General features: G+C 46.2%; 1 protein-coding gene across 2 annotated transcripts in view; it reads right to left on the reverse strand.

Annotated features, from left to right (window-relative positions):
• Positions 1-8628: 8628 nt before the first annotated feature.
• The window catches only part of Glra1 (glycine receptor alpha 1), an 88278-nt gene continuing 74490 nt past the window's right edge, over positions 8629-22416 (reverse strand). The window contains exons 8-9 of one of the 2 annotated variants that reach the window (XM_059269342.1): positions 15239-15385; positions 8629-8919 (exon numbers count right to left, since the gene is read on the reverse strand). In XM_059269342.1, coding sequence (XP_059125325.1) covers positions 8629-8919; positions 15239-15385 — 438 coding nt within the window. Of the gene's footprint in view, positions 8944-15238; positions 15386-22416 lie in introns of both variants that reach the window. The other variant, XM_059269341.1, reaches the window with a different exon arrangement.

The following is a 22416-nucleotide window of genomic DNA, read 5'->3' on the forward strand; positions in this document are numbered from 1 at the left end:
TATTTTATCCAGTTTTTCAAGGTGGTTTTTTTTTTTTCTTTCTTTTTTTTAGGCTGCTGCAGCCCCTGCTATGCCAATCTTTTGTAAGCTTAACTCTGGTTGCTTAAATGAAAAAAAATGCGAACATACTCCTCACCTCTTTGTTGTCCGTAGTATACACATCAGCATGCAGTAGGCATTGCATGGGTCCAGTATGAGAAAGAAGGAAGATGAGCCCCTTTGGAGCCCAGCTCGTTCATCTCATTTTAACTTGGTGGCGATATTATTATCATGGCTGCAGCGTTGAAAGATGAAATCGTTATGACATGAAATTGGATGGGTTTAAAATGTGCAATTTATCTCATCCAACACTTCAGCTTCATTGATACCATTCTGGCTAAATTAGCGTGCTGAGAGCACAATGTCTTTTAATATGAGGTAGAAATGCATCTAACATGGAGAACATTAACCTACCCAACTGCTTGTGTGATAACCCTCCCTTTCAAGCTAAGACCTAGGGACAATCTTTTACAGAGGGAGATACTATAAGCCATCCCCCCCAAAATACCCCTCCTAAATTTGCCAGGGGAAGGAAGGCAAGTTCCTGAGGGTGGGGGGAACCTGCCCTTTTGTGCATTTGCACCTGCAGTGGCGTGAACAGCATCTGGTTCCTGTCTGTATTTTCTCCTCCATACCGCTTCTTCCTTGTCTGATTGTGTGCCTGGAATAATTCTTCTCTAGGTTGGGAAATGATTTTTAGATGCAGCTAAGGATGAAAACAACATGTCAGACTTCTTTTCCGCCAGGGCTGCTCTTCAGTGAGATCAACAAGGTGATGTCTGGACCACAAACTCAGCTCTAGAAACACCTTCAGTACACTGCTGAGGATGTGGTTTGGGGGTAGAGCTCTAGCCTTGCATGCCACGGGCTGTGGGTTCAATCCCCAGCACCACAGCGGGGAGAACAGAAAGAACACAGGTCTTCACTGTCTGCCGTGTGTGCTCCGTCAGTTAACCGTGACAGGAAGGACTTTTTTAGTTAGTGTTCTTAGTGAGCTCCGTGAGGAACCACAACTTTTAGGAGACGGTTCAGTCAGTAAAGTGTTTGCTTCACAAACATAAGGACCTGAGTTCGGATTCCCAGACCCATATAGAAGCTGGGTCCAAAAACCTTTCACCTCTACACACACACACACACACACACACACACACACACACACACACACACACCCCACAAAATAAATAAACAAGCCTGACTCCCAAGCCCCTATCTAGCTCTAGAGCCTTCTTAGCGTAAACTCTTAGCACTTAATGGGATAAATTGATGACCTTTGAGATGTGAGTTCCCACACGACTACTTTATATGCTTCCAAGATCGAGGAAAAGCAGGTTCTCCCATGAGAAGTGCAGAAGAAGCTGAGAGGGCTGGGGACATCACAGGGGTCAGGAAGGAGATGGAGACTTCTTGCTTTGTCCTGCCAAACGGCCTAATGAGACCTGATCTGTAGCATCTCCTGTAAGCGTGCCCGATAGGCACAGACCCGCCTCTCCTAACCTGCCTTCAATTCATTATCCTTCACCCGAAAGTGCAAGCAATGCTTACATGAGCCCCTTCGTTTTACCCCTGGATCTTAGCACTTGCTCAGTCTGCTTGAGATTGTCCTGTCGCATCTATCAGAGCTTCACCTGTTCCTTACATGACCGCTCAGCTGGGCTTCCGATACACCACCATCTACTTCTTTCTCTGTGGCATCCTCCATCTCCCATGCTAGTGACTCTTTTGGAACTTCAGTTGTTGCCTCCTACATGGTTTTATTTGGATGCTCAGCTTTCATAGTATGCCACTTTCAGTCTTAACACAGCAAATGTAGGAAGGGCAAGAAGAAAGTCAGAAAAATTGAGAATACCTCTATTTGTAATGTCACATGTGGTTATAGTCTAGTCTTGGCTGTGACACATAACAATATGAGAGAATTCTCTGGTCCAGTTAGGTTAAGTTGTTCTGTCCAGACTGAAGTATTCAAAGGCTAGTGTGTAATTTTCATTTGGAGACCCACTAAGTCAGACGTGGCCTTCACTAGAGTCCATTCAGAGTGAAACTGTCCTCATTACCCAGATGATCTGGGGGCCCTCGGGAAAGAAGCTAACATGTTCCTGGGTACATTACTCCTACAGGTAGTGAACCTGTTTTGCCAACACCCTGGCTTTAGGATAGAGCTGAAGAGCCTAGGCGAGCCCTGGGAAATAGCAGGAGAGACCTTGAACGGGGAAATGGACTGCCTGGGGTGTTGTGCACATCAAGTTATCTACCGGACAGTTAGACCAGGAACAAGGGGATCCCGAGACAAGTATCTATTTAGTTCTTAGGGTTTTTGTTTTGTGGTGAGGGAGGAGTTGACTCTCTACACGTTTTGTAATTCCATTTCCCCCTTTCATTTCTAGATCTGGGATGAGAGTGAAGAGCTACTGGACAACCCTTCTTTTCTGGAACATTGGTCAGTGTTTCTGTTTCATTTGGCTCTTATCTGAAGGTGGCTCCTTTTTACTCAAACACCTGCCTGGAAGAAGTAGCTGGGCGGCTGTCCCACAGGGTTAAACCATTTGCCTGCTAAACAGGTGGATGAGACCCCCAAATAGTAAATGGTTGCCTTGGATATAGTCTTTCAAATTTGGGATCAAATGTCCTATGCTCCAGAACCCCTGAGCATCCGTCCTAAGAGTGAGATGCTCTCAGCACTGTCTCTGCCTGTTGTCGCTGCATCTCGCCCTGAATTATTCAGTCACACCAGGTCTCACCCTGCTCAATTTCAAGGCCAGCCCTTAGAGACGATGCTTATCTTTGGCTCCTAGGCCTTTCCCTGTTTCTCATCTTGAGTGGATGTTAAAGGAATTCTAGACTTTGGAAAGCCTCAGGGAAGGTCTTGTCCTAGCTCTGCACTCCAGCCAAGTTTACACCTTCCTAGCACAAGCCCCCCCCCCCCCCCCCCCCCGCAGGATCACAAGTAAGGCACACTGTCTGTATCCTCCAAACACCACTGATTCTCACCTGCCCTCCAGCTCACTCCTCTTCGTTTTCAAACTTCAGTAACTGCTCAGTGGCTTCATCTCAGCCAAGTTCCCTGTGTATCAAGCTGTGTTAGTAGATTATTAACCTTGAAGATGAGTTAGTGAATTTATATTGCTTATGACTACATTTTGAGATAAGGAAGAGAGAAATTGCCTCCCCTCCCCCTGAGACAGGATTTCTCTGTGTAGTTCTAGCTGTCCTGGCACTCGATTTGTAGACCAGACTGGCCTTGAACTCACAGATCCACCTGCCTTTGCCTTCTGAGTGCTGGGATTAAAGGCATACACCACCACCACTGAACATTGGCTTTTGATCAAGATCTTTGATTTCTAATCTAGTAAAAGTATTCACCAGCATTTGAGTGGTAACTAGGACTTAAATGTTCATATACTGGGATGTTCTTAAACAAAAAGATCCAGACTTTTGATCTGCAGCTATCAGATTCATTTTAGTGAAATATCTCATCTATATTCTACTTTTTTTTTTAAAAAAATGATTTATTTACTTTATGTGCATTGATATTTTGCCTGCATGTATGTCTGTTGATGTCGGATCCCTGGAAGGTAGAGTTACAGGCAGTTGTAAACTGCCATGTCGGTGCTGGGAATTGAACCCAGGTCCTCTGGAAGAACAGCCAGTGCTCTTAACCACTGAGCCATCTCTCCAGCCCCTACTCTACTTTTAATAACAAAAACATTGATCTATTTCATTTCTTCAATTTCATGCTCATCAACAATTTGGGAAGTTAGGATTCCTTCAAGATCACAGAAGGTGAAATAATTTGTTGAAGATTAAAAAACACATACATGGAAGAGGTAAATGGACACCAGCCAGTCTCAAAACTCAGTTCCTTGTCCTCTGTGGGACCAGGCCTGGATACTCTCTGTCAGGCTTTGTCTTGGGCTAGTTATCTTTGGCTCCCATGACTTTCACTGTATGCTTTGGACACTTCATCTGGAAGGGATTTTAAAGGAACTCTAGGCTTTGGAGTTATACTGCTTAGGAAAACCATGGCAGGGTTTAGAGAGCTTTCTGAGGGTGAAGGGTGAGGCCCCTTCCCATTTTCTGCCCTGTAAGTACCCCAGTCTCCTATACTAGACCCCTCCTTTGAAGGCTTTTTTCCTCAACAACAATCCACATGGCTGCCAGTCATGTGACATCATCTCCTCATCTGTCTCTCCTTTTCATCAACCCCCACACCAGGGAAGTACTCTTCTACCAGAGACTTGTTTATTGCTCTGGAGATTTTGACCCACTCAAGGATGTCTTCTCTGTCACTGGGATGTCAGAGTACAACAGACCAAATCCTTGCCAGGATGTATGTTTTCCTTGTACAGACAGTCCTCATGGCTGAGCCATTAAAGCAAGACACATTCACTCCTCTCTCATCATAGACTCTTGTTACTGTTCTCTAGAATTGGAGGAAAAGAAGAAGGCTCTCACTTCAAATTTCTGAAGTAGAAAAACAGAATCCATGTTCTATTTAAAGAATATGTTTCCTGCTTGCTTGGGTGGGAGACACATTGTTCTAGTTGAGTCAATGGGTAGAAGTCATTCACTGATTCAGACTTATTGGCCACTTATCAATCCAAGAGACATCCCGAGAAAACCCAGCCTCACCTGTCTGGGCAGAGTTAAGGGTGGAGGGTAGGTAGAAAGTGCTGAAGATGATCATGAAATAGATATTGATAGCTTCCAGCGTGACGTTCCTTGTTCTGGACTGGGTTTCCAGCCTGGCTGGGAAAGGGCTGTGACCCTCAGAGCCCCGAAAAGATACACTCTGCTTGTCATCTTCCTCAAAGGGTGCAGTCGCTGCCAGGGTTGTGACAACCCCCTTTGGTTTCAGCATGTTGCAATGAAGCAAGACAGAAGACAATTATCAGTGGCAGTACCGTCTTGACTGAAGTGCCAATCTGTCCTGTAATCCTGGTGCCTCTCAAAGACATTACTTCTTTTTATGATGCTGGTAAAGATGCATATGCTGGATGAAATGAACCAGCCTTCTTGGTTATTTGCCTCCCAAGTAGGAAAAAAAAGGCAATGGAAAATATTGGTATACTTCTGAAAGGCATTACTTTCCTATTTATTGATAGTTTAGAAAAGGAAATAATTGGGGTGAAACTTCCTTCTTTTTTTCTAGAGTTAATAGAAAAATAGATCTCTCTCTCTCTCTCTCTCTCTCTCTCTCTCTCTCTCTCTCTCTCTCTCTCTCTCTCTCTCTCTCTCACACACACACACACACACACACACATTTTCCACGGGAGCCTTTGCCATGAAGGGTCTTGCAGGTGCTAGAAAATTCCAGCAGAGGGCAGAGTGGAGTCATTTATTTCTGAAACCAATGGGATCCCTGGAGCAGTTGGTGTCCCCACCTGGCTCCTAGGATAAGCTGCAGCTTTGGAGGTGAATTGAAGTCATCTGCTCCTCTATGCCCCTTTCCAAGTTTCACACTATGCATGAAAACCAGTATGTACTGAAGAAGAGCTTCAAAACGGGTAAGGTATTCTCTGCACGGACATCAGATTTCCATATACTGAAACATCCATTTTATACCTGTAATCCCAGGACATAGGGCCCTTTGTGCTCAGCCTAAAGGGGAAATTGGGAAAGCCTTGCCCTGTTCATTGGGGTCACCTGAAAGCTTTGGCCTAAATTATCTAGTTCAAATTTCTTTCTTTCTTTCTTTCTTTCTTTCTTTCTCTCTCTCTCTCTCTCTCTCTCTCTCTCTCTCTCTCTCTCTCTCTCTCCTTCCTTCCTTCCTTCCTTCCTTCCTTCCTTCCTTCAAGTTTTGATTAAAAGTGGTACAAGAGGAAAAGCAAATTTGCAAATTTTCTGAAGAAGAGAAGCAACAGGAATTGTGTAGATCAGTGCAACTGTGCATAAATCTACATGCTTGCATGGAAGCCTGAGAAATCAAAACGATGGTAAGCTTTAAGTTGTGCAAAGATCCTCAGTGTAAACACAGATTCATAGCAGGTAGAGCCAGGGAGAGTTCAGATACTGTCCCATTCTCTTCACAGTGCATTCAGAGAGACCAAAGCTTGGACATCCACCCAAGAGCATTTTGTGTATTAACCGTAGGCTTGATTCAGGTTGTCTCTTTGCTTATGGTCTGAAGGGTTTCAGTGACATTCCCCAGTATGTCTCAAAGATGTGAGCCCATTGCTTTGCTGAATTGGCCACCTGGGCCAGACAGCTCACAATGGACCATTCCAAAATGATGACACGGGGACCTAGGAGCCCAGATGAGACTGGGCAAATGGTTCATTGATTTCTCTGTCTTAGGGTGATTCCAGATGCTTCCCGTGGAGACCATTTTGGAAGGTGCTGGGTGGTTCTGTGTTCAGCACAGATTCTGATGTGTCCTGGTGCCTCCTGTGGTCGCCCCATTCACCTGGTCTTGAGTCAGTCTGTGCACAGTAAGGAGAGGGCTCCATTGGTTATTTTCTGTTACAAATATCTGTTACCTAAATAAAGGGGATAAAGTGCCACTGGAAAGGACTGATTGCAGCCTCTCCTAAGATGCACAGCCCTGGAGTGACGAGATTCCTCCTCTTGTGCTGAGGAAGATGCTCACGGCTCCACACACTGGCGTCTTCATCCTGAACTCTGGCTATTCAAGGCCATCTTCACTTTTCCCACTTCGAACATTTTTCCGGTGGGAAAGGACAAACCTTAGATGAGAGTCGTACACTCACAGGGCTCCCACTGCTCAAGATTTCCTGTAAACAAAGGTCCTGTGCCCCCTTACCCAGAGCCGAAACGTAGATTGTTTTTTTGGATCTCACAGTCCAAGAGGAGGCAAGGCACGGGCCGGTTGCTGAACCTGGCGGGATACTAGCAGTTCAGTCTCATCCCTCTGGCTGCACAGTGCATCTTTACTCAGAACTCATGGTCTTTGTCTTGGCTTCCTCTGTTTTAGACCCATCTAGGCATTAGCTTCGATGCCACAGGGGAGAGCGGAAAACTCCCCAGGGAAAGTGCATGGCAGGGGGGCAGGTAGGCATCACCTCATCATCCCACTTCTCCATCCTGCCCCTAAGCTCCCTAGCTGATTGTCAGCGATCAATCTCCATCCTACCTCTAACTCTGACCCAAGGCCAAGACTGTAAAGCGCTAGGACAGAAGTGCCATGCCAGTGCCCTAGCCACAGGCCGCAGGACTGGGACAGGATTTGTGCCATGGGTAGGGTGGTTCTGTGCATATCCAGACCTGTCAGCGGGACTCCTTCTTCCAACTCAGTTCATCTCAGTCCCTGTCTCTTTCCCTGGAGTGCCCTGGCTAGTCTGGGACCCTTCTGGCACTTCAGAGTTAGAAGGAAAGAGAACTATTTGTCTAACTTTCCTACATGTTAAAGCTGTGCAAAGCATCTTTAAAAAAAAAAAAAAAGACTTATAAAAATATAATGGGGTCATTCCCCCAAGCTTCCCATGTTATGATATATGAAATGTCAAAATATAATGAGTGGACTTTCTAAATATCATTGTCTCTTCCCACCTGTAAACAGAATGGGCAGCAGCAGCAGCAGCATCGGTGGCTTCCCTTTCACATCTTCAAACTGTATTCCCGCCTGGCATTTGGGACCTGTTTCGGCCAGGCCCACCTTTCCCATAATGCACCTACTTGCAGTTCCAAAGAGACTCTCCAAAAAAAATAGACATTTGGAAAAAAGTTCATGGGTTTACACTCAGTCTCTCCCCATATTGTTTCTCAAGATTATTACTTTTTTTTTTTAAACAATAAAAAAGATTGCATATTGGTAATACAACGAGAAGACCATGGCGGCCGTAGAGCTGGCACTGAGTTGGGCTGGCGCTGAAGCGCAGAAGCAAGAGGAGCAAGCTTGGTGCTCTGTTGGGGGGGTTCCTGGGTTCTCCATCCCCAGGCTTCTGCAATGGTCCTTCTCCTCAGTCACTTCCTGCTGTTAGTCCACCTTTATCCATCTCCACGACCCACGCCTATGTCATGTGACCCTCTCGAAGCAGAGGTGGAATGGCTTTTTGGCATGTGTCCACCGGGGTCAGTTTGAAGACAGACATGGCATTTGTAAGGGTGTGATGTGGGCACATACCACAGCAAGCTTATTAGTGACCATTTCTACTCTGGGAAAAATTGTCCATCACTTTGGGGATTTTAAAAGTTTAAGCAGTTACTAGGCTGATTTAAGAGATGCGTCTTTTGTTCTTGTGGGATTTGCATTAACGTTAAGCATGGTTATATGTCATATATTACACTACTTTCCTGCTCTGGGGCAGGCGGCACTGACCTCCAAACAGGAGACCCCCCCCCAATCAAACCAATGGACTTGAATTTTGAAAGCTGTGATTCCCCGATCCCCCTCCCTCACCCCCACCCCACCCCTCATGGTCCTCAGTTGCTGTATTTGAAAAGCACCCCCCAACTCATGCCCTCGGAGGCTAGATGAATATTGCCATACCCTGGAAGTATCCACCCCTGTGGTCTCTATTGCACTTGGTGGAGGGAGATGGGTGTGCGCTCTCCCTCTCTCCCTCCTCCCCTGGCTCCCAGCCTCGGTGCTCCTCCCACCACCCTCTCCCAACCCCCCACCCCACCCCAGAGCCTTCACTTGTTGTGGACATCCTCCCTTCGGACGATCTTGTAGATGATCCAGTAGAACATGTTGAAGATGAGGAAGGCCATGGGGAACCCAATTCGCGATATCTTGTCGATCTTCTTGGCTCTCTGGATGAAGAGTTTCCGCATCTCCTCCGGGGACTTGGACGGTGCAGGAGGGGGGTTGGTGGTGTTGTTGTTGTTGGCACCCTTGACAGAGATGCCATCCTTGGCCTGCAGACAGGCTGGCCCCATCCCATAGGCGGAGAAGTTGAAGCGGCCTTCTCCACCCTCATCATCCTGAAACAGATTCAGCATGGGGCTCTACTTAAAATAAGACAAGGGCTGGGCACCCTCCCTGCAAGGCACTCCCCTGGGGGACCAGGCCATGCCATCTGATCCTCCCTGTCTCTTAGGCTTTGTGTCCCCAGTTGCTGGAGGCAGTCTGGCTGGCTGGGGAGTTCAGCCAAGTAGAGGGGTGCCACTCGCATGCTGAAACAGATGCAAGCCAGGGGATGGGAATGGGTACAGATTCTGAGGCCCGAGCTCCACACCAGGCTGTGGGGCTTTGTCATTTACTGACTTGTGACCTCATACTGGTAACTTCCTTCCTGGTGCCTGAGAATGATTTCAAGGTTTCTTCTCAAGGCTTTTTAACCACTGGAGACTTCACTGAGTAGGTGGCTCCAGGCTGGCCTGGGTTTGGGTTAGAGTTTTGGAGAGTGGTTTGCAGACATCCCCTGCTTTGCCTCTGTTGCATCCTTCCCATCTTCCCCACCCCGTGATGGCCCGGGAAGGAGCAGAAAGCTCCTGGCTTTCCCATGTTATGAGTCAGGGAAGCCATGGCTTCTTCCTGCCTCAAGTTCCCATGCCATCACCTCCAATAGTCTTCTGATTTCCATAAGCTTGTCACAGGCTCTTTGTTATTCGGCTCCAACTTACCTTTCCAGCCCCACCCCATTTCCCATGTGATCTGTACCCCTGCTGGCTTTCTTGGCCTTCTCCTCCTTTGTAAAATGTTTGATCCCCGATCCTAGTGGTTCAGCCCTTTCCCAGCCAGCTCCGTCATGCCCTGGTCGGTCCCCTTAACCTGCAGTTCCACAACAGGACCAAAGGCCAAGGTGTTTGTTTTGTTTTCTGTGTGTATGTGTGCTCACAGGTGTGTGGGCACATGTGTGCATGTGTGTGGGACATGTGGAGGCCAAAGGTTGATGTCAGGTATCTTCCTGGATTCCTGTCCTTCTTTGTTGAGACCAGGTCTCTCAATTGAACCCAGAGCTCACCAGTTCAGCTAGTCTCGTGCTGGCCGGCTTGCTCCCGGGATCCCGTGTCTGCCTCCCTTGAGCTGAGATCACAGGCGGGCTACCCCACTGGCCTGGCACTTCTGGTTCTCACGCTTAAGCCAGAAGCACTTTAGTGGCTGAACCATGTCTCCAGGCCAAGGCCAGTGTTTCAGCTGCAGCTGAGCCGCCAATTCAGTGTGTGGTGCTGGCAAGGTCCACCAGCTCACATTGCCCTCCTGGATACCAAAAACTTCCAGGAGAGGAATTCTGTCTTGCTTTTCCCCCAAAAGACAGTGCCAACGAGAGTAAGAAATGCAATACAGGGTCCAATACTCTGATCTTCCCATGCCTCTGCCACCCTTGGGCATGCCACCATCTGGCTGACCTGGATGTCTCAGTCTTCCCGCCTCAGTATACCAAATGCTGGGATTATGGGTGTGTGCGACTATGCCTTGTTCTACTAAGAACTTTCTAGCAGGCTGCTGCTGACCTCAGGATAATTAAATTCTTCCAGTGCTAAAGAAGGCCTCAGATTCCCTGGCGTGTGTCCACCTGTTCCGTCTCCCTTCATGCCATTTTCTGTGTGACATTATTCTTCAGTCACCCTGAAACATTCCCTCACGTTTGAGGATGTTGGGCTGAATTCCTCTTTGGTTGAGTTCAAGTTATTCTCTCCGCTTTGCCTCTGCCTCCAAAAATGGGAGCCCTGGCCTCCCACTTAGGTGCCCCTTGAGCTCCCAAAGACAGGCTAGCTGTCCTGGAGAGTGCCCTGTGAGTGACCCCGAGGAGAAGCTCCGATTCCACTGGGTTCTGATTCCTTTGCTGATCTTGCCCCTCCCATTAGATCAGCAGTTCTCAACCTGTGGGCCACGACCCCCTTGGGGGGTGGTGGTGGTTTGAAGGAGAATGACCTTTTCACAGGGGTCGCCTAAGATCACCAGAAAACACAGATATTTACATTAGGATTCATAACAGTAGTAAAACTACAGTTATGAAGGAGCAACAAAAATAATTTTGTGCTTGGGGGGTCCCCACAACATGAGGAACTGTATTAAAGGGTCATGGCATCAGGAGGTTGACAACCACTGCCCTAGAGAGAAAGCTTTGTGAACAAGCAGCTGTGGTGCAGCCTGTCACCCCAGTGTTTGGAAGTAGAAGCAAGAGGATCAAGAGTTCAAGGTCGGCTGAGCCACACAGACGGAGGTCAGCTTGAAGTACACGAGGTCCTGTCCCCCAAACCAGCAACACCCAGCACCCTGAAACAAGCACTGAGCAGACAGACATGTTCTTTTGGTGCAGAGGCCCAAAACCTAGCAATATTATTACTTCAGTAAATGGCATCTTCACCAGCCCCAGCCTCCTTAATTGTTTTTCTTAGACTTACTTATTTTATGTGCATGGATGTTTTTCCTGCATGTGTTTATGTTCTAAGTGTAGGTAGTGCCTTCATTGGCCGGGAGAGTGACAGGTATCCTGGACCTGGAGTTACAGACAGTTATGGGCTACCATTGTGGGTGCTGAGAATCAGACCTGGGTCCTTTACAAGATTAGCAAGTGCTCCTCAATATCTATCTGAGGGAGCTCTCCAGCCCACCCAGCCTCCTTTGACATATTTTCTTCTCTTCATTCCTTTGGTTTATCTAAGTGGGGTTGCATTCTGCATCAGACACATGGCTAATGACCGGGAAATGTTCAGTGAGTGCATCTCAGAATTCACCGTGGAAGAAAGAGAATGTGGGTCACATACCGAGGGCAGACAGGTGCAAAGCCAACACTGGAAGGTGGTGGAGGCTTCACACCAAGGCCAAGAAGAGGAATGTGGGAACCAGCACATTCCTGGACCCAGGGGCTGGCAAGGGACCTGGGACTTCATTACATCTAAATGTAGCTGAAGTTTTTCTGTGTCCTGTTTGGTCCTCAGCCACTCAGACCCAAGTAAACACATGGAGGCTTATATTAATTAAAACTGTTTGGTCATTAGCTCAGGCTTTCCATTGATTAGCTCTTACATTTAAACTTAGCCCATTTCTGTTAATCTATATGTTGCCATGTTATTCATGGCTTTACCTGTGTGCCATTACATGCTGCTCCCTGGATTGCGGGCTGGTGTCTCCTGACCCAGCCTTCCTCTTACCAGAATTCTCCTTGTCTGCTTATCCCACCTATACTTCCTGCCTGGCTATTGGCCAATCAGTGTTTTATTAAATCAGTGTACAAAAGCATTATCCCACAGCATCTAAACATAAACTTGCCCTTACTGTTAGGAGGCAGAGAATAGAGACTGTTGTTTTCCCTTTTTTATGGCTGTTGTCACCACACAACACAGCCCCAGTGCTGACAGCATGGGAATGGAGGACACAGAAGTGTAAACGGTCTCTACACATCTGCAGCTCTAACTCAGAACTAACGCAGCTAGCGCTGAGCCACGCTGATGCTCTAAGAAAGCAGTCAGGCTGGAGAGACGGCTCAGCACTCAAGAACACTGGCTGTTCTTGCAGAGGACCTGGGTTTGGTTCCCAGCTCCCACATGGTGGCTCACAACTGTCTCTAACTCCAGTTTTAGAACCATTTTTTTTGTCTCCTCTGGCACTGGGCACATACATCCACACAGACAAATATTTATAGACATAAAATAAAAATAAACTTTAAAAAGATTTAAAAATGAATAAAGCAGGTATGGGCTGATAAGATGGCTCAGTGGGTAAAAGTGCTTGCTGCTAAGCCTGGAAAACCTGAGTTCAATCCCTAGGACTCACACAATAGAAGGAGAGAACAGATTCTTACAAGTTGTTCTCTGATCACTGTATTTCTGCATATGTAGACATTCATGGACATTTGTGAGTGTGTGTACACACACACACACAGACACACACAGACACACACACAGACACACACACACAGAGTATTCAAGGCCAGCCTGGGCTACATGAGACTGTCTCTAAAAGCAAATAAAGAAAAGGAAAAACTTGGAGTGACATTTGCAGTAAGTGAGTAGTAAGTACGTCGTGTATATAATTAACCGTCTCTAGACAAAGAGGAGCACCACCACAACATAAATCCCTACCATATATAACAGACTCTCTTGGTATGGGAAACATCACATTAGCTTTCCCAGACATTTTCGGAGATTTATGCTCCACCTTCCTTATCTGTTACTCATTGGCAGGGGAAGAGGTTTGGCTCCATCTAGATAGACAGCAGCCCCTTGTATCCTGGAGAAAGGAAATGCCTGAGGAATGACGGGCAAAGGCTTGCTATTCTGACTGCAACCAGCAGATGACAGGACAAGCATATTCATCTGCCTGGAGACACTTGGGGACGGAGCAAGAAACTGGAACACAGACTGTGGAACCCACCCGAGGGATCTGGAGCGTCTGCTGCATCTGGGCCCCACAGAAGCTTCCTGAGGACCCTTCTAATGAGGTGGGCCAGGGACTTGAAAGACTGGATGCTTTCTGCCCAGCAGATGAGGCAGCATTTGAAAACATGGAAAAACAGTGGGTGTTGGGGAGCCTGGCCCAGATCACTGGCTGAAAGAAATCCAGCCCAGGGCTAGTTCCTTGCCACTCACCAGCAAGAGCTTCAAAACCTGCTCAGGCTTATTACTCAAGGGAGGTTTCCGCAGCCCAAATCTGCAGGACTTCAGTGCAAACCACACCCAGATGCCAAAGGGAGGTCTTCCATAGTGTGAGCCCAAGTAACTGACATTGGTCTCATTGATTGATTGATTGGTTGGTTTTTCAAGACAGAGTTTCTCTATGCAGTAGTCCTAGCTGTCCTGGAACTCTCTCTGTAGACCAGGCTGGCCTTGAACTCACAGAGATCCAATTGCTTCTGCCTCCTGAGTGCTGGGATTAAAGGTGTGTGCCTCCACGATCCAGCTCAGCCTGTGTTCCTAACCACTGTACCAGCTCTCCAGCTCCTCTCTTCCTTTATCCCTTTCTCCCCCTTTCTATTTCTCCCCTCCCTTCCTTCCTTCCCTTTTTTTCTTTCTTTTCTTGTAGCCAAGGCTAGCCTTGATATCTCTACCTCAACAGTGATGTTGTTGGGCTTACTTACGGGGCTGGGTGAAGGGTTACTCACAGGAGCATGGGGGCCTCCAAAGCAGCCACAGGGGGAAGTCTTTGCCCAGTCTGGATGATGGCTTCCCCATGGCTGCCTAGAGGATTTCCCTTCTTCAGTTAACCTTTCCTAGCTTTTAACCTTGAGCTTTTGATCTTCCTGCCTCAGCTTTCAGAGTTCTGGGATTACAGTGGAAATCACTGCACCTCATTTTATTTCAGATTTTTTTTTTTTGAGAAAAGATCTCATGTAGCTCAAGTTTCCCCTTGAACTTGATATAGCAAAGGATGGCTTTGAACTTCTGATTCTCCTCCCTCTACCTCCAAGTGCTGGGACTACAGATGTGCTTTCATGTCTGGATTTATGCAGTGTGAGGTATGGAATGGGGGGAGGGGCTTCACAAATGCTAGGTGAGCACTCTACTCCAGCCCCCACTTTTTTTGAGACAGAGTCTCATGCTGTAGTCCAGGCTGACCTTGAACTCCCGATCCTCCAGCCTCTGCACATCATACCCAAGTACTGGAATTGCAAGTATGCACCACAGTGTCTATAGATGATTACTACTCCAAAGGAGGGACTTGGTGTCTAAAGGGCAGTAGGTAAGGCTAAGCCTTCTAGGAGGTTCCATCTAGCCTGCCAAATCTTTTCCAGTAAAGACATAGAAAGACCTTGTTGTCTGGACCTGCCCTAGAAGATCATCCTATGGTAGAGTTAATTGAATCATGTTGCCAGTGTTTAAATAACATACTAATGGGGAGCCGTGTGTGTGTGTGTGTGTGTGTGTGTGTGTGTGTGTGTGTGTGTGATAGTTTTCATCCTTGACGCCGGTGTGGCAGGGACAGAGTTGAAAGCTTCCTTGGAACCTCTGACTTCACCCTCAGCACAGTCTCCCACCAAGCCAGTCTTTGTAGATGATGAAGAAATGGAGCCCAGAGCCAGGCCGGCTTGAAGTCACATTGCAGAAAACCAACAGCAGGCCTGCCCCAGCCTGCCCTGTCTGCAGGATGAAGCTGGTTATTGTCCTGACTACAGGCATTTGCTTCTTGATGTCACATGATCCCTACAGCACTGTTGCTGTGGTTAAAGAGAGGCTCTTGGTAGCCAACTAGGTCATTATTCACAAGGGGAAAAGTCAAGCTTTTCAGGATTCGATCCCTCACTCTCACTTGCCCTGCCCATGGGGACAGCCCAATGAAGCAAGGGTAACCGGACTGCTCAGAGATCTTCCTCTGTCCACCAGATGCCCCTCCCTAGGCCACGCCCCAAAGGCCTACCTTGTGATGTCGCCGCTTCCTCCTAAATCGCAGCAGCTCCTTGTGTTGCCGAGACACGAAGTTCACGGCCGCATATTCCAGCAGAGCCGAGAACACGAAGAGCAGGCACACAGCCATCCAAATGTCAATGGCTTTCACATAGGACACCTGGTGTGAGGATGGGAGAGAGCACGGGAGGTGAGCGGAGAGGACAATGTCCTGAAATATTGCAGCTTGTAAGTTTTAAGCCATACACTGTTCTGAACAGTGTGATGAACTCTTGCATCATACTCCTCCATCCTGCTAGCAACATACGCTGTCCTTTCCCAAGTGTATCCACTTTGTATACACTGCAGACGTCTACCAATCACTGAGTAGGCATGCGCATTATCAGATTGACTGTGGCCGAAGCACAAGTATTATTTACTTAATAATGGCTCCAAAGTGCAAAAACAGACAAGCAGGGAATTTGGATATGACAAGAAAAGCTACAAAAGCCTCTTTTTTTTTTTTTTTTTTTGCTTTTTGTTTTTGTTTTTTGAGACAGGGTTTCTCTGTGTAGCTTTGCGCCTTTCCTGGAACTCACTCTGTAGCCCAGGCTGGTTTTGAACTCACAGAGGTCCACCTGGCTCTGCCTCCCGAGTGCTGGGATTAAAGGCATGCACCACCACCACCCGGCTTACAAGGCTTCGAAGTTCTCAATTTAATACAATTTAATACGGAAAGAAAAATAATCCTTTGCTGACATTGCTAAAATCTACATCAGCAACAATTTTTTTTTTTTTTTTTTTGGTTTTTCGAGACAGGGTTTCTCTGTGTAGCTTTGCGCCTTTCCTGGAACTCACTTGGTAGACCAGGCTGGCCTTGAACTCACAGAAATCCACCTGGCTCTGCCTCCCGAGTGCTGGGATTAAAGGCGTGCACCACCACCGCCCGGCCCAAATTTTTATTTAAAGAAAATTTTAACCTTATTTTTTATTTTACATACTTTTTAAAAAAATTTTTTACATATTTGCATATAAGTATTTTGCCTGTGTGTATGTCTGTGCACTATAAGCATGCAGTTCCTCAAGAGGCCAGAGAGGGCACAGGATCCTTTGGGACTGCAGTTACAGATTATGAGCTACCCTGTGGGTGCTGGAAATTGAACCTGGGTCCTCTTGGAAAAACAGTGCTCTTAACCACTGAGCCATCTCTCCAGCCTAAGAATGCATTTTTTCAAAAAAAAAGATTTGTTTTTAGATTATATGTCTCTGTGTATATTTGCATGTGAGTGTAGCATATGAGGAGACCAGATAGGGTCACCAGATCCTCTGGAGCTGGAGTTATATAGATATTTGTGAGCTGCCCAGTGTGATGCTGGGAACTGCACTTGGGTCCTCTGGAAGAGCAGCAAGCACTCCTAACCACGGAGCCATCTTTTCAGCTCCGCAGCAGAACACATTTGTCTACACAGTTATGGTGTGTATAGGAAAAGAATACGGCATACAGGGTTTGGTACCACTGTTGTTTTATGCACTGGCTAAAGGAAGAGTATAGCGGAGTGTCTCTAGAATATGACCCCTGTGGATAAGAAGAGATTGTTGTGCCAGGCGTGATGGCGCACGCCTTTAATCCCAGCACTCAGGAGGCAGAGCCAGGCGGATCTCTGTGAGTTCAAGGCCAGCGTGGTCTACAGAGTGAGTTCTGGGATAGGCTCCAAAGCTACCCAGAGAAACCCTGTCTCCAAAAAAAAAAAAAAAAAAAAAAGCGATTGTTGTATTGAGTGTGGATGGGACATCGCTGATCTTCAGTAACTTTCCCCACTGCCCACTGCTCCTCAGCTGGGATATTTGGATGGCAGGAGCAGAGGAAGCTAGGAAAAGCATATTGAACAAGCTGGGCAGAATGTCAGGGAAAAGAGATGATGCTTACGAGAGAAGGGATAAGAGGGGGATGGTGCACCTCCATCGCTTCTGTTTGTGGAGTGGAGCATAGCATGTAAGTCTGAGAGGATGCTGGACTGAGCATTAGCACGAGAGGAGGCTGTTGGTAAACAGCACTGTCAGGACCCCGGGAAACTGCCCCTTCACAGAATCATTGAGCACACTGGCAGAAATTGCTACAGTCACGTGACCTAGAACTCTGTTAACTACCAAAGGCTCATAACAACCCTGCGAGAACTTATTCAAGAAAAGCAATTGATGGCTGAGAGATGACTCAGCGGGAGAAAGGGCACTTGCTGACAAGCCTGATGACCTGAGTTCAAGCCCCAGGACCCATATGGTGGAAGGAGAAAACCAACTCCCCTAAGTTGCTCTCTGACCCCCACACAGACTGTTGCTTATATGTGTCCCCTATCACCCCCAAATGAAGAAAAAAGGTAACAACAACAAAAGCAGCTGGATTTTGGAAAGAATAGCAAGTTCATAGCATTGTTTTAAAACTGTTGAAAACTGGTATGAAAACTTCTCTGCTTCCCCATCCCTGAAGATTAACATGTTTCTATGGCTTTTCTGTTCTGAACATTCCAGAATTTCTTTATGAAATAATGTTAACAACATGTGTCCTTCCGTGACTGGTTTCTCCCACTTATAATACTTTTGCGGTTTATCTTACTGTTGCATTCAACAACAGCAGTTTATTTGCATTTATTTATTTTTAAAGATTAATTTTATATTTATTTGTGTGTATGTGTGTGCGTTTGTACGTGTAGACGCACATGTGCGCAGGGTCCAGAAGATGTCATCAGTTCCCCCTAGAGCTGGAGTTACAGGTGGTTGTGCACTGCCCTACCTGGGTGCTGGGAACCCAATGGCGGTCCTCAGCAGGAGAAGCAAATGCTCTTAACCACTGAGCTGTCTCTCTAGCCCCAGCAGTTTATTGTTACGCCTTAATAATATTCTATGTATGGATACACCGCACTGTTTTTGTTCATTGGATGGTGGATATCAATCATCTCCATCTTTTGGGGGAATAGAGAGCGATGCTATAGAGTGGCTGTATGCATGAATTCATTTCCCCCGGGGCTTCGGGCGCTTTAACTTGCTCTGCTCCTATCCTAACCCTCCAGACCACAGCAGCCTTGACAATCAGCAGCCGGAAAAGCACAGTAATAACCAACCACCAGGCAGCCACTGGAGAGGGCAGAGGAGCCACTTCAAACCGGTTCCCTGGGCCCTGCTCGCCTCCTTCGACCTCCCTAGCTGTTCACTTAGAACTCCTACTCACAGGCTGCCTTTATTTGACCTGATTTGGAGTGGGCCCAGTGGGAACAGTTTTCATTTGTATCTTTTTAATCGGGGGGACATTTGTTGAAAACAATTAGTGGCAATTGCTATCAGAGGCACTGAGGCAAAACGACAGGTTAATCAAAAAACTAAAGAGGGGACCGGGGACGGACGTAGCTCAGTAGTGGGGCACTTGCCTGGCAAGCTCAAGGGCCTGGGTTCAAGCCTTTGCAATGTTAAATGAAAAGTTCAGGAAAGTGAGCTGTGTCATGAGATGCCACAGCAGACTAATCTGAGAGTGCTCAGAGAGGACCCAGGCCTCCCTGAGCCCTGAGCAGGAAGTAAAGGCTGAGGCCAAGCTGTAAAGTGCCTGACTAGTACTGACTCTAATAGACTCTCTCAGGAAGAGATGGGGATGTGCATAGGATCTGGACATTCCATAAAAATCTGTGTGGTTTTTTTTGCGTGGTCACTAGGCTGAGTGAGCCAGACTTCAGTGGTTGATATAACAGAGGAGACAGGTTCACAGCAACAGTTCGGACAGAGTTAAGAACAGACATCAACAAGTCCTTAGGGGGTAGAACCTGAGTTCCAAAAATTGCCCTGTTGTATTATGTAATATAAACAATTTATAAGATGTGCAAACAAACAAACAAAACAAAACAAAAAAAACTCTCCCACCAGAAAAATGACCCAGTTACAGGAAAACAAGGTGGGTCAAAGGGGTGGCACCTGAGGACACCAGATCTCAGACTTAACAGGGATTTAATTATTTTATTTTATTTTTAGTTACATGTATATGTTATGTCTGTGTATAGGTATGTGCACAAGAGGCTAGAGACATTGGATCTTCTGGGGTTGGATTCCTAGGAGATTGTGTTGTGGGAACGGGGAACTAAACTCAGGTCCTCTGTAAGAGCAGCGAGTGCTTTTAATCTCTAAGCCATCCCTCTAGTCCCTTTATTTTATTATTTTTAAAAACAGGATATCATATAGCTGGCCTTGAACTTGCTGTGTAGCTGAGGATGACTTAGAACTCCTGATGCTCCTGTCTCTGCATCCTAAGGGCATGTGTGCCACTATCACAGTGGGTAGACAAAGACATTGAATTAGTTGTCTTAAATATATTCAAGCAATTGAAAGAAACTGAGTATAGGAGTCTGAGCATGGTGGCACACACTTGTATTCCCAGAATTAAGGAGGCTGAGGGTGGAGGATCGCCCATATATTTGAGGCCAGCTTGGGCTACAGAGTAGATTCTGTCTCAAATAAAACAAAAACAACACAAAGAAACTAAAGGAAAATTTGAGAACATTCTCTCACCACACAGAACACATTAATAAAAAGATAAAAATGATAAGAGAACCAAATGAAAACTCTGACGTTGAAAGAAAATAATGAAGATGAGAATTTCACTGGAGGAGACAACAGTGAATCTGAAGAGGCAGAAGAAAGATCCAGAGAACGTGGAGCAGAACCAGCAACCTTGAGATCATGAGTCTGAGGGACAGAAAGAGGGAAGAGGAGTGGAACCACAGAGACTCATAGGAAACACCAAAGCCACCAACACATGGTGACCAGGGCTACAGAAGAGACAAAAAGGTAGAATAATTGACCAATTATCTACCCTATACCTATCATCTATTTATTAATCATCTATCAATTATCTATCAACCTATTAATAACCTATCATCTATTTATATAGCATTGATCTTTTATAACTTCTTCCAACTGTCTACTTATCATCTACCTGTCTGTCTCTCTGTCTATCTATCTGTCTAGCATCTATTTACCTATCCAATCTATCTTCTATCCTATCTCTATCATATATTTATGTATGTATCTATCATCTATAGACCTATCTAATGTATAGTCTGTCTCCCTCTCTCTTCTATCATCTCTCTCTCTCTCTCTCTCTCTCTCTCTCTCTCTCTGTCTGTCTGTCTGTCTATCTGTTCTTGTTTCTTTATTGTTGCTGTGACAAATGCTCTGACTGAAAGCTGCTATGGCTGACACTTTCAGTTCACATTTCATTATTGAGGGAAATCAGGGTGGGAACCTCAGAGAGGTTCTTGAAGCAGAAACCACGGAAGAATCATGCTTGCTGGCTTGCTCTCTGCTCACTTGTGCTCAGCTAGCATTCTTATAATTTATTTATTTCTATTTTATGTGCATTAGTGTTTTGCTTGCATGTATGTCTGTGTGAGGATGTCAGATCCCCTGGAACTGGACTTACAGTTGTGAGCTGCCATGTGGGTGCTGGGGATTGAACCCAGGTTCTCTGGAAGAGCAGCCAGTGCTCTTAACCTCTAAGCCATCTCTCCAGGCCCTAGCATTCTTATATAGCTCAGGACCACTTACATAGGGATGGTACTGCCCACAGTGGGCTGAACTTTTCTACATCAATTAACAGTTAAGACAATCTATCCATAGACATGCCCACAGGCCAATATGATCTATGCAATCCCTCAGCTGAAATACCCTTAGATGACTCTAGATTGTATCAAGTTAACAGTTAATGCTAGCTAGGAGTGTATGTATGTATGTAAGTATGTATGTATGTATGTATGTGTGTATATGTATATATTTATGTCTGCATATATGTCATTTAATCTATCTATCTTGTTTACATGTAACATCTATCTATGCTATGTGTCTATTTATATATCTTCCTATCTCTGTATATAAATAAAACAAATGTGGCTAAGTACTAATAATTGGTGAATGCAGGTAAAGGTCATGGAATACATCTTGGATATTCTTTCAGTGTCCCTGTGTTACATCAGAGGTAATGTGTGGTCCTGACTGGAAACAGTGCAGACACTGTGTATCACCAGCACAGGTGTGGCATGAATAGCAGAATACAATGCTGTGTCTGGTGCTAGTGGACAGAGTGGGAAGTGCCTTGGACAGTTAGAGTGAATGTAGCAGAAGCTGGGCCTGGCGTTAGGGAAAAGCAGAATAGGATGAAGCAGCAGCAATGGACAGCAGTGGGGAGCAGCATGGTACTTCACAGGAGGGTGCCAAGGAGTAGGGGCATGGCAGTACTGTTATTCCTCGCTAGGGAGATGTGGAGGGACAGCAGTGTAGGGAACAGAACACTATGTTTAGTGTTAAGGGCGAATTAAGCAGAGTCTGTGTTGAGTCTGGTGGGAGGACTGATGAGCTAGAACGCTGAGTCAGGTGAGCACGGACTAGCTTAGCAACCTGGGACTCCACCTACATCATCCTTCTCCAAACAATGCATCTAGCAACCTAGGACCCCCACCTACATCATGTTGCATGCCCAGCATTATTCAACTGTGGACAATGGATAATGGCCATGAAAAACTTCCCTTTTGTGGATAGTTCCTATTCAAATATCCTTCTGGATGTATCTACGTACAGGAAGGAGGGGGCTGCTCCAGTCTGAATTGGTTTGGGAAGCATGAGCAGTGAGGCATACTGTGTCTTCTGAACAAACTTGTAGGGAGAATTCTCCATTTACCATCTTTTGTTGCTGTTCTTTGTTTTGAGACAGGGGCTCACTATGTAGTCCTGTCTAGTTGGGAACTCATTATGTAGACCAGGTTAGCCTGAACTCAGAGATCTACTTGCCTCTGCTTGCCAAGTGCTGGGATTAAAGACATGTGCCACCACACCCTGACCCTTATTTACTGCTTATACCTATGCGTAATTGGGTGTGCATAAGATTAAAATCAGATGCATCATGGGAAAGAGCATGCACAATAAAGTGTATATAACTCAAATCTGTCAATCACAACAGAGAGCCACCCAGATCATACTCTTTAGCCATCAGTCTCTCCTTCTTTCAGGGTCCATAAAATTAAGTCCCAAACAGTAAACATACCCTTGAGTCCTCTCTTTCTCTGGTGGCCTGCTGCTGTCTTTAGCAGAATGCCTGATTCATACTCTTCATTTTTTTGTTTTGTTTTTGTTTTTTGAGACAGGTTTTCTCTGTGTAGCTTTGGAGCCTTTCCTGGAACTTAC

Source organism: Peromyscus eremicus, chromosome 8a, assembly GCF_949786415.1.
Source record: "Peromyscus eremicus chromosome 8a, PerEre_H2_v1, whole genome shotgun sequence".
In the NCBI taxonomy this organism is placed as follows: domain Eukaryota; kingdom Metazoa; phylum Chordata; class Mammalia; order Rodentia; family Cricetidae; genus Peromyscus; species Peromyscus eremicus.